At 39.1% G+C, this 13,017-nt stretch overlaps 1 protein-coding gene across 1 annotated transcript; it reads right to left on the bottom strand.

Moving 5' to 3' along the window:
* Positions 10,501-12,541, bottom strand: LOC18775535 (xyloglucan endotransglucosylase/hydrolase protein 31). The gene is made up of 4 exons (XM_007205401.2): positions 12,207-12,541; positions 11,962-12,062; positions 11,635-11,852; positions 10,501-11,147 (listed from the first exon to the last, which is right to left on the bottom strand). The coding sequence occupies exons 1-4, from the start codon at positions 12,400-12,402 to the stop codon at positions 10,781-10,783; spliced, it is 882 nt and encodes a 293-aa protein (XP_007205463.2). The 5' UTR covers positions 12,403-12,541; the 3' UTR covers positions 10,501-10,780.

Genomic DNA, 13,017 nt, shown 5'->3' with positions numbered 1-13,017 from the left:
CCTCCGGCAGCGGTGCCTTATAACCATTAGTGAAACAAAAACACTAGTGATGCATGATTTGCTTCGAGACATGGGCATAGAAATTGTTTGTGAAGTATCCTATTATGACCCTGGAAAACGCAGTAGGCTGTGGCATCAATAGAAGATGTAAGAGAAGTGTTGAAAAGAAAATCTGTAAGTATCTTTCCACAAAAATGGTTGAAAGCATAATGTAAGGCGGTTTGATAACCATTTAATTTTCACTTTTTACTGTTGAGAGAAAATCCTAAACTCATTTTATTTTAGGGGTTTTGATAACCATTTAATTTTCACTTAAAAAAAAAAAAAGTAAAAACATGTTGGTAACATTTTCATTTTTCATTTTTTGTTGGTAACATGTTAGTACATCATGTTCTGGAAAAAGAAGAAGATGAAATTTCTAAGCCTAACTAATTTGTTCTATCTTTAGTTATAAATTCTGAGTGACTAGTAAATTGGTGGAGACAATTGAACAAGAGAATACGATTTGGGTAGAAAAAGGTGGCATCTCAATTTTGAGAGGAGAAATGTTTACTGCATAAGCAAATAAATTTATTAGGCATAGGCAGGGAGAAATTTAACTGGCTTTTAATTTAAAGGGTTATTTGATTCTATTTAATTGAATTTTTGGCTATATTTGAAAGTTCTTACAAAAACGGACATTTATGAATTTAGAGGTCAAGTTTAGGCTAGATATGAATAAAACTCGTCCATAAATAAATTTCCGCATGAAAATAAAACTTCTTTCTTACTGAGTGCCGTTAACAGGAACTGACGAAATTCAAGGACTTGCTCTAAATTTGGAAATATCTGAAAAGGCTAGTTTCAGTGCACAAGCATTTGAAAACATAAGGCGACTGAAATTGCTCCAACTCAATTACGTAGAGCTCACTGACGACGGCTACAAATATCTTTCCACCAACATGTTATCTTTCCACCAACATGTTAAGGTGGATGTGCTGGCATGGATTTCCACTACCATCCATACCGAATCAATTTGATCAAGAAAGCTTAGTTGCCATGGACCAGCAGAATAGCAAACTCATACTAGTTTGGGAGGAATCGAAGGTACATACAGTTATTGTCAACCTAGTTTTTTACTAGCTAGTAGTTCTTTCTTTCTGGTTTTCTACTTCATATAATGTTCTGTTCGGATTAATGTTTTTATCAAACGTTTCTTTAGGATTTTAATATCTGGTTTCTTTCGGTTTTGTGTAACAGATGTTTATCAAGTTGAAATTCATTAATCTCAGTCATTCCCATGACCTAGCCAAATCTCCACACTTTTCAAAACTCCCAAATCTTGAGGAACTGATATTGCAAGACTGTAAAAGTTTGTCTGAGGTTCAGTCTTCCATTGGGGATCTACAAAGACTTTGTAAACCGTGTATCCTTCTTGTACGCTGTATGGCATGAACCCAGATTGAGGCCAGGGCTTGTACCTGATCTCTTGGTGGGGATGCCTTCTGGAGAAGATTTGCACACTTCGAACAATTATCAGAACAAGAGCGAATTGGGGTTGATCCTATAGTTGAGCCCCCTTCGATGGCTAAGTCAGAAGCTATTTAGAGGTGGAGAAAATGATGTAGGGTTTATCAAGTGAGAATATTTATTACCTTTATCCAGAGATAGGTGATGGGTATTTATAGGGGGAGAATGAGGGACAAAGATACTTAAGGAGGAGATATTTATCTTCCTTCCCTCTGGTGAGACTGGATTATATTAAATGGCTATTCTGATCACCATGCTATCTAACAGGGATCATGTGGCAAAGCGACATGTGGCTTTGGATGGGAGGCACATTAAATGATCTCTCTCTATCGCCAGGCTGTTGATCAGACAAATGGAATGATTGACTTGACAGGGGTCTGATCACGCCTTTATATCATTAATGCACATCTGGTCATATGCGGTCACCACAGTGGTTGGGTCGGTGTTTGAATGCCTGAGCACTGATTCGCACTTTGTCCCATCAGACCTTGGCTGGGAGGCCTTTTATCGATACCCGGGGCATCATATCTGATCGGGTCGGTATAAAGGCAACCCAGCCATTCAATGACCATGTGATGTTCTGTAATAGGCTCGGCTCACAGTGGTGGTATGATCTATTAATAGACTTACTTTGGTAAATCTTGAAGACTGCGAAATGCTGATGCATGTCCCACTCAATTTCTATAATTCCAAGTCCATTAAAACTCTTCTACTTAATGGTTGTTCAAGATTTCAAAACTTGGCTGATGGCTTAGGGGACATGGTAGCATTGACATGGCTCAGAGCAGATAACACAGCCATAAGACAAATACCATCTTCCATAGTAAAATTGAACAACTTGAGAGTTTTATCTGTATGTGGTGTGACAGGGTCACCGTCAACACATCTTTTGCCCCCTTCCTTAAATGGCTCTTTAAGGGAATTAGCTCTTGCAGGCTGCAGCTTAACTGAAGATGCAATCCCTAAGGATCTCAGGAGCCTCATTTCCTTAGCAGATTTAAATCTTGGAAACAATGGTTTTCGTAGGCTACCAAGCCTCGGTGGTCTTTCAAAGCTTCAAAAATTGTGTTTAGATGACTGCATAAACCTTACTGCAATCCCAGATTTACCAACAAACTTGACAGTTCTGCAAGCGATTGGCACGTCGAAAGCGTGAGCTATTGTCGCGCGTGTGCCTTCACCATCTAATTCAATATAGTACACTCATCAGCCGCACCTGACAACTGCACTTTTTCTTTCCTTCGCAAATCGACCTGTATATCAACACCCACCGCACGGAGACATGGCTGTCGTCGACGAGGCTCGTGGTGAAGCCCGATATGTTGTTCGGGAAGCACGGGAAGAGTGGCCTTGTTGCTCTCAATTTGGATATGGCTCAGGTCGCCGAGTTTGTGAAGCAGCGTCTTGGCAAGGAGGTAATTGCCATCCGATTTTTTATTTTTCTGATTTTGATCGTTTGTTGCGAACCCAATTGTTCAAGATTGAATTTTGGGATGTTTTGTTTGAAGGATTTTGGGTGAATTTGGAAAAAGGCTGAGATGGGAGGCTGTAAGGTGCCTATAACGACGTTTATAGTGGAGCCATTTATGCCTCATGATCAAGAATTTTACCTTTCGACTGTTTCTGAAAGACTTGGATCGACTTTGAGCTTTTTGGAGTGTGGAGGAATTGAAATTGAAGAGAACTGGGACAAGGTATTGCAAATTTGTGTTTTTTCATTTTGGTTTCTTTGAGTGTTGGAATTAGGATGTTGTTTTCTGCTTGGTTTTGGGTGCTAATTGCTGTATCTATGTTTGTTTTGATGTTTTATAGGTGAAATGAGGCTTGTGCTCCACTGATTGCCACTCTTCCATTGGAGGTTTGCTTCATTCTCTTCTTTCTCATGTATATTCTTGTTGAAGTTATGTTGCTGCAAATGCGTTGGCATGTAGTAAAGATGAGCATATAGCTCAAGAAATGAAGACCAAACCAAACCACTGGACTATTTCAAATTGAACTTCTTGACTGGCTACAGCAGCATTAAGATATAGTGGTAGATGTCGAAGTCTGTTAGCAGAAAGAGCATGAGTTTCGTAGGTATAATTCTTGTGTTTTGCCCTTTAATCATGTTACTATGTTTCTATTTGATATCATCATTTTATTTCTCTTTGACAAACTGTTTTGTCGGTATTGGGACTTCTGTCTTATCTATTCTGGTGTGTTACAGGTCAGGGACAAAATTGGGGATTTCATAAAGGGCGTCTTCATTGTATTTCAGGGTATGCAATGTCTAAAGATAGATAACTTATGTTTTTACTACACTGTAAGACCGTGATTAGCTTGATCTCACATATATGATAGTTATGTACATTCTCTTGTTGCTGAGGCTATTTGAATTCTTGATTTCGTTTGCAGATTTGGGTTTTAGCTTCCTCGAAATGAACCCGTTTACCTTGGTTAACGGTGAACCTTATCCATTAGATATGAGGGGGAACTGGATGAAGTCCATTTTTTCAAAAAAGGGTATAGCCGCGCAGCTATAATATTTGCTAAATAAAATAAAAGACGCGAGTAAAGCCGTGCGGCTATACTAAAAATGGGGAAAACCTAGCTATACTATTAATTGAAAGGAAAAGAAAAAGGAGCCCAGTAAAGCCGCACGGCTATACTATTTTTGGAAAAAAATTCTAAAAACCGAGTCTCGCCGCGCGGCTATACTGGGATCCCACGTTCCTCAAATAATTGTGGGTTGTAATTTAAAAGGGTTGACTGTGTGCTTCATTTACTCCTCAGATTCCACAAGACCTATAGATTCTAAATGTTGTATTGGCGTGATGGTTATAAATTTTATGAAGGGAACTAATTTTCTTGGCCGTGATACCAATTGCCTCAGTAAAAGTTCCCAGTCAAGAACCTGAAGGCGATTATCTTTGGCAGGGACCAGTGTCAAACGATGTGCTCCGTTTGCAAGACGGGGACCAAGTCATGATTTGTGCAAAACCATATGGTTTTGGGAGGGTGAAGAAGGCAGGAGTTCAGAATGGGATAAACTTATGAAGGGAAAATATGCATGATTTTGTATGAATTCCGCACAAATCTCCCTTTTTCTGATGACGAGGGAGAACGGAGCAAGTACGCATTAGCAGTGGAGGGGTGTTTCGCGCGTCTGAACAGTTTTTTATTTAATCTTTTTTTCAATTGTTTTTCCTTTTCCCACCCACGTTGATTGTGGTTGCTAAAGAATGAGTTGATGTTGATGGGTCTCGGTTTGTATTTATTTTTATTTTTGACACCAAACGGTTATCAGTTCCACATTGCTTTTAAGTTGTAGCCAAAGAATGAGTTGATGATGAGTCTTGAAAAATTCTAAACGTGAGCGTTATGCAATATTCACCATCCTCTCTCGCTAGAAAATAACAGTAAAAAAAAAAAAACAAAGACTTTTCCATTACGTTTTCGCACGTGCCAATAGGCTTTTTCAGTTGTATATATCACATTGTTTTTCTACATGCAGTCGCATTGATTTTTTTTGGTGATAGAGGGGCAACAAACAAAGTTAAATAGCAGAAATCAAGCGGGGTTTAGCAATACCCAACAGATCATCAAGAAGGATATTTTCCTTCTAGGTAGGGGTCTCATCGAGGATGCAAACTCCCAAAGCTAAGTCATAACTCCAATTAACAACTCACATTGCATTTTGTCACTCAGCATCTATGACTATTTTCTTACATTATTCCCATTAACTTATTCTTTACAAGTTTCAAATGCTATAAATCCACTAAAATATTGAACACAGAAGATATCTTGTTCCCTTCCCCGCAGCCTTCTTTGCAGAACTAGAGAGCGAACTTCATTTCATCGTCACCATGAGAGCCAAGTGGAAAGAAGCGCATGAGGAGGTTGAAGAGGAAGAGCCGAAAGATGAGACAGAGATCCAAGTAGTTTTGCCGCCATCTACCATCATCAACGTCGTCTCCCACCTGATTCCCATGTTTGTTTTCTAATCAAGTAATTAGTACCGATAAGTCATCTTGTAGTCGTTATGTGATTCTTTCAATTTGAACAATTTTTGCTTAATTTCAATAAGCTTTCAAACCAAAAAATTAAAAACAAACGAATCATTTCTGATATGCTTATTGTAGGGGCTTTTTTCTTCTGGCAGCTACAAATGGGCTGGGCCGCCGTAAAAAGTAAACTGAAGAAAATATCCCCTGTGTCTGAGTTCAAAGATCAGACCCCAAAATGCTTCAAAAGGATGACAAAACCTTAGGAAACACCTTGGTTACCTTCACCAACTGAAAATAATGGCTGTTTACAGATGATTTCTTAATGCTTACAGATAAATTTTCTAGCTTGGCATGAGAGGCTTGTGGCATGGGAGCAAAGTTGTCATGAGTTTAGCACTGAAGAGAAAATTAAGTGTTCCTAGGGGAAAGATGGGGTATTAAGGTAGGAGAGAAAGGGTTTTACAGAGAGGTTTGGTTGAGAATGAGGGAAAGAGAGAAAAAGGTGGCTTGAGTGCCTTTTTCGGCAACTTGACAGAGACTCTGTTAAGTGTTAGAACAGCTTGCCAAGAGGGTAAACTAAGGGAAAAGGATGGGCTGAGCCCGAAATTGCTGGGTTTTAGGAGTAAGAGAGGAAGCTTGCTCTCTGGTTGTGGATGATGTTTGTTGGGTAGAAGAGGCCCTATTTATAGCCGATGGAAGCCATTTTTTCCAAGAAACCCTAATGGCTTCCATCCTATTTTGCCAAGTCTTTCCCTTAATTTCTCCTCTCCTTCCTTGACTTTCCCATCTTGGTGAAATTTCATCAATCTATTTGCACAAAATCAAGGATTTTTGGGAGCTCAAGGCCCTTTTCCGCAGCTAGTAGGAGACTCCCATTCTCAGCTTTTTTTTTTCTTTCCTTCCTCCTTCCATGGCTAGATCTGATCAAGGAAAGCAAATGGATATACATGCTGGTTCGAAGGGTGCCTCTCCTCCTGACAGCTTGCGCGCTAATATCCCTGGTTCTTCGGATGTTTTGTGCTTGGAACTTGTTCTTTCCCATGTGCTGGAGCAGCTCTGCATATGTGGACATCTTGCTCCCCTCGTGACTTCTGTTTTTTCAACAAAGGGCTGAGGCTTTTGCAGGTCTTTATCTTAGTTACATGGGCCTTCTATGACAATGGATTGGTTTATCAAATAAATGGGCCAACCTCACCAAGTGTTGGCCTATTTTGTTGAGGTGTTGGGCTAATTTTGGTTAAGCTAATGGACTATTTTGGCTAAGGTAATGGACTATTTTCTCCTTTGTGCTGCACCTACATGTTTGGACTTCAGAAATGGGCTTGAGTTCTGAAACTCCCAAGCAACCTGGAAACTCCATTTCTTGGCCCGTCAATGGGCATCATGACAACTGATTACCATCCATACCACAACCCACTCAAGCAAGCCCTGGACATTTGCGTGGCTTGGGCCCACTTAAGCTTGTAGCGTGGTTGGTTGTGAAATAATAATTTCCTGCTTAGCATGGCATGACTTGGCATGTTTTTTAGTTATGATGCTTGATGGGATAATTAGTATGGGTTTATAGAGCCAGTGTTTATTTCGACTCTTAGCATGACAGATTGCATATTTATTTGGTATGACATGTGAATCATGACTCGTGCGAACGTGAATGACGAACTTTTGCGTGTTCCAAATCGGGTCTTTTCTTAATAAAGCATTGCGTTGGGCTGAGAATTTATTTGGGCCTAACCCTGGATTTTTGGGCCTCAACATTAGCCCCCTTAATTATTAGGGCCATGGATAAGTGCTGGAATGGGCCGAATAATTAAACCCGACCCAAAAATAAATTTCATAAGCTCCTTTGTGGTTTCCCATATACCAACTTCCTCCTTCTTCTTTTTTCATTTAATATTTCCTTCTTCTTTACGCACAACAGAGTAACCTTTTCCCCATCACCCTCATCTTCTTTTTCCTTTTCTTCCTCCAACGAACTTAGAGCGAGAGAGAGTGAGATTGAGAAGAGCCTTCCCTTTTCAGCCACTTAGAAGGGAGCTCGAGCCGAACCTGACTCCGTCATCCCCTGCATGAAGAAACCCACTTGCTATTGTTGGATAAGATTGTCTCTGTGCAGACTTTTCTTACCCTTATAATAAATTTTATCACCAATTTAGCACCTACTGTTAAGTTTCTACAATTCCATCCAATTTTTCGTCAATTATGAGGGTAAGTTTGTCATTTTACAAAGTACAATATTAATAAAAATAAAATGTAAAAACAAAAAACATGCTAAACTTAGATATATTTTTCCAAAAAACCTATTACCAGTCTTTTACATCCCTCGTCCCTAAACGAAAAAACAAAACCATGTTTTATCCAAAATTGATACTCATAAACGAAAAAAAATATGAGAAATTTCATATCAAAACCCACCTGCACATCATGAGCGTTGCCATCAAGATGATCAGCAATGAGGAATCAAACCACGAAGAGCCCACCCGCCCCGACAACCCGATTGCTAGGAAACCCGGACAGCTTCCAGGCCACGTAGGTCAAGATGCCGACCGAGTTCGACAAGATCAGCAGGATCTTGTCGTACGAGTACTTGGCGAGCGGCGGGATAACATTGCGAAAGAGGCCGACATTCCGGTGGAACAGGTTGAGCCTGGACTAGCCAATGATCTAGCGGGCCCCAGCGGTGATGATGTAGAGGTCAGATCTGACTGTGACGGCGTAGTCAACGTCGGCTATGATCTTGGTGCAGGGGAGGAAGGCAGCGGCGTGCTAGAGGTCGAGCATCTTGTTGCAGAGCTTCTCAGGTTTGGCGTCGACGAGGTCCTAAGTGAGGATGGTTTGGGCGATGGCCATAACCACATTGCTGGCATGGCACCGATAACGGAGAACTTGGTGTGGCGCTTGGTGGAAGAGGGAGAGGCGGCACCGTAGATGGGCTTGAAGAAGGCCTAGGTTAGGTCGAGGCTGCTGGGTAGGCCTCATCATTTGGCCCGCGGGCTGATGGCCCGATGGGGACCCGCCCGGCCCATTGGAATTAAGTGAGTTTAATCTCAAATTTGGACTAAAATGCCCTTATGATTAAGTTTATGATTTTTTTTGAATGAAGTAGGGCCCGTTTAGGCTCGGCCCGGCCCGACCCAAGCCCATTAAATTTGGACCGGGCTAGCCTGGCCCGGCCCGGCCCATTGACGAGCCCTACCGCTGGGGTCTAATGAGCCTGAAGTGCTTTAAAATCTAATTATTTTAAAATTAAAAAAAATTAAATTCTAATTGAATCATGTGCCTACCATGTGACATTTAGATAGAAAATTGGATAAAATTGCATGAAAACTAATGCAGGGGCTAAATTGACCATTTAAAATAATCTGAGGGCTAAATTGGCTGAAAAAATAATTTATGGTGGAGATTTCGACAGTCAATATAATACAAGGAGGTATTTAGCAGTTTACCCTTTTTTCTATGGATTTATGAGAGGCCCAAAAACAAACCAAAGCCCTATAACCCAAAGCCCAAAATCCATTTTACAATTTTATGTGTATCATAGCCTCATAGGCATCTAGTTTGTTTATTTTGTGAGCAGACAACAGTTTTTAAGAAATGGGGAAAATACAATGTATAGAGTGAAGAAAACATCATCAAGCGGAGGGCATTACTGCTCAGCTTCAACATTCCAAAGAATGTCACTGCTAGTTTCCAACACCCTCATGATCTTCAAGGCACCAATAACTAGAAAATCCTCCCAAATCTAGCAAAGTCCACCTCCTCATAAAAATATTAGCTAATTGTAGACTTCTAATCACATCTTAAGGGTTCATTGGATTGGATCATCTGCTCATAATCATATGGTAGTTGTGTTGATTTTAGCTGTCACTCAAATTCCATGATCGATTCTTTCTAATGATAATTTAGCAGCTTTTGGCTTTTGATACAGCCATGAATCAAGCCAAACAAGTAAATGTCTTTTCTTTTTCGGCCGAATCACATAAGTCTATTTATTCATTCAATGATAAAAGCTTTTGTTTTCTTCCCTAAGCTATAATTTGGCTGATTCTAATGAGACTGTTTAATCACAAGTGCTCCTAAATGTTTGACTTAACGTATTTACTAGGATGGATCCGATGGATGAATAGACTTCTTAAGATTCTTCATCCTTTCTCTGTTACTTCGTCGTCTTTTACTTTATCCAATTAAATTATTAAGCCTGCGGCCAACTTGATTGGTTAAATGTTCTCAAATTGGCTCAATAGAAATTGTGAAATGACATGTCTTTTGACTTTCATAAAGTTCGGAAATCTAAATCCCTAATTTTTACAATTTTTCTGCGCGTTATTTAATAAATTACATACTTAAGTTGCTAAACAATAGAAATATTAATTTCTCCTTTTAGCTAAATCCTAAATTATTTTCTTCTATCCAAACAGAATTTATATAAATAAATAAAAAAGGATGAAAAAAATACACTTGATACATACTAATTTATAAAAGAATTAGACTGCAAATAATAATTGTCTTATGATTTTTTTTCTATATATAATTGGATTGACTAATTAAACATATACTAATTAAATTATCTCCAAACAGTTAGAACTATATATATCGGATTCAAATGATTTTTTGTAGAGATAATCTTTGAATGAATATCTAAAAAATAGACGATTTGGAATAGTGAAACACAATGCGAAGTGGGCCCTATAAAGGTGCCCCTCAAATAAGCTTATTTGAGGAATCCCTCAATAAAAACGTTCTCTCTCTATATATATTTGAAGTTAAAGTAAATTACAAAGTAGATCTCTAAAGATCTTATCTCCATACAAATCACATTGTATTCTAAAAGCAACAGTTTGAACTATATTGCTTTTACTCACAATTGATTTTTGTGCAACTAAAATCCATAGACAAATCCAAAGACAATTGTCACAAGTGGGCTACTGTGTGCTCCTTCTGCATGTTTGCAAATATGGCATAATAATCAGACCCATTTCTCTCTGCGGGGCATAAAAAAAACACAAAGTACAATTGATTAAAACCACGCACTATCACATAAATTTATTAATCGTACATTGGTTGGTACAACAAAAGCAATCATCAAATGACACTGCAAAAAGAAAAGAAAAAAACTGCAATAATTCAAATCCAAAAGGCCTTGGACGCTCAACAACCCCTCTTGCTGCACCCATTTAGAGCAAGTGGGATCCATCTCAAGGCCTTCCAATCAAGTCCAAACAAACTGCTTATAACTGTAAAGGAAAACAATTAATTCACTTGGGAAACCAAAGTGCAAGCCAGACTCTTCAACACTCAGGTGTTTGTGTATGGTCTCTCTTCGGGTCCCGGCAATAGTCATACACCAAGTAGTTCCTCTGCACCCACTCCATGGCTGAGTACTGCTGCTGGCTTAGCCCTGTTGCGCCGGAGGGCGAGGCTGAGGGCGGCTGGCATGAGGTTGTAGTAGAGCCATCGGCTGTGCACCCACCTAGTTTGAAATTGTTGTATCTTCCAACAAATGGTTGGTACGAGTAGTCGGCTTTGTATTTTCCATCCTCTGTGGCCCATGTTGATGCATCCCATATGGATCCATATGCCCACATTGGCCTCAATGGAAACGTGGCATCACTCTTTCTTTGGTACCTTCTTATGGGCACATCATCCACCAGGAATCTGTAAATTATTTACATCATATATAATAAGTCATCATTATTATTATTATCTCTACAAACATAATTTAAATGTGTATCAACTCAATCTAAATAAGGCAACAAAAAAATATAAAAAAGAAAATCAATGATGCTAATATAAAAGGTTATCCGTGAATTTCACATACACGAGAGATGTGATCAGTAATATGATAATTATTTAAACTAATAAAGTAAAAGTTGAAAGTAAGTTCAGAAATTTGGAGAATTACTTTGATGTAACGACTCAATGAACTTGGAAGATTCTTTAGAATAAAAAGGGAATAAAAAAACCAGAATCCTAAGTAGCATTTCCCCTTCAAAAATAAAAAACAAACTGTGTTTCACACATTCCCCTACTAAAAGACACAAGACAGTTTGCCTTGATGTTTACCTTACATACACATGTGACATGTAAAACATTAAGTTTGATTGGAAAAAGGTACAACAATTGGTGGTACCACCATACTCACATGATCTCAGTAGGGTTCCATACTATAGCATAGTTATGAAAGTCTTGTGTTGGATCAAACCAGAGATGAAACTTCTTCTCTCTCCCAATTATGTTTGCATCTCCACTTCCTCTAATGTACACATTGGTTTGCAGAGTGTAGGGCTTTCCGGGGGTTGTCCCGAGGAACTCGATATCGATTTCGTCGTGGTTCCCTGGGTGTTCTTCATTGTTAGAGAGCTGTAAAAACAAGCACAGAAAGTTAGACACAACCCAATTTTCATTCTTCTTCCTAATCCAGGAATTAATTAATCTAATGCAATTATGTAATCATGAAAGCAAGCCTTACATAAAATGATGTAATTACTCCAGCAGTATAACCTGGTTGGAGCTTGACGGCTGCTCCAAAGTATCCAGAACGATATGGATGAAGTGACTTGAACCCACTTCCTGCAGTATGTCAAAAATGTAGCAGATGCTAAAAAATCTGAGATAATAATTATAAATGATCATAAAACTTAATTAAAGCATAAAACAGATCAAAATTACTAAATTAAAGTATAGAAAAGCATGAAGTTTTGTCTGATTGAGTACCTGAGCTAGAATCAAGCCAGATTGTTAATGCACCCTGGTCTAAATTCTGATGCTCAAGTCCCCATAGGTTTCTAAAACCCTGATCAAACCCTACTGTGCTAATTTTGGAACTGGGGTTATAGCCAGGTGGGGGGGGACCCTGAGCACTATTTGAAGAGAACATGAGGAAGAAAATTAAAGGGAGAAGAGGAGCCATGAAGAGAAAAAAAAAGAAAAGAAGGGGAAATGAGAAGGCAATGCAGCACAAACAGAGTGACTCTGTTTTGAAGACAGGGGTGGGACTGAGAATTGAAGGTGGGTAGTAGTAAGCATATGAAAATAGTATGGCTTTACAGTTGGGTATAAATAGGGTGATCTGTGGACCCCACATTGAAAAGGTGAGAAGTTGGTTGATGAGGGAAGTTATACATGGAGACAAAATTGGAGCAATTTCCTCCCGAAAACGTCCTCAGTTTGAGTCATAGCATTTGTGTAGTGTGTGTGAGTTTAACATACAATCGCCTTCTCTCAATAAGAAAAATCCTTCATAATAAAAAAAGCAAGATAACAGAAAACTTGTCGGTTGTGGTTGCCGAATGAGAGAAGAAAAGTGAAGAGGATAGAAGATAAAAAGAGGGGTTAACAGTTAATTTGTGCTGATTCATGACATGACTGCTTACCTTATAATTTGTCCTAAGACTCACAGAGATATATGTCCAAAATAGCTTAAATCTTGGATATATTTATACATAAATTCTGTGTGATCCTGACCAAGCATGATGGTGTATGTGGATATGGCATGAAAGAGAATTCAGGGGACATTATCCATCTC

The sequence above is a fragment of the Prunus persica genome, chromosome G6, assembly GCF_000346465.2.
Source record: "Prunus persica cultivar Lovell chromosome G6, Prunus_persica_NCBIv2, whole genome shotgun sequence".
Taxonomy (NCBI): Eukaryota; Viridiplantae; Streptophyta; class Magnoliopsida; order Rosales; family Rosaceae; genus Prunus; species Prunus persica.
Note: the sequence above shows the minus strand (reverse complement) of the source record. Positions and strands in the feature narration are given on the sequence as shown.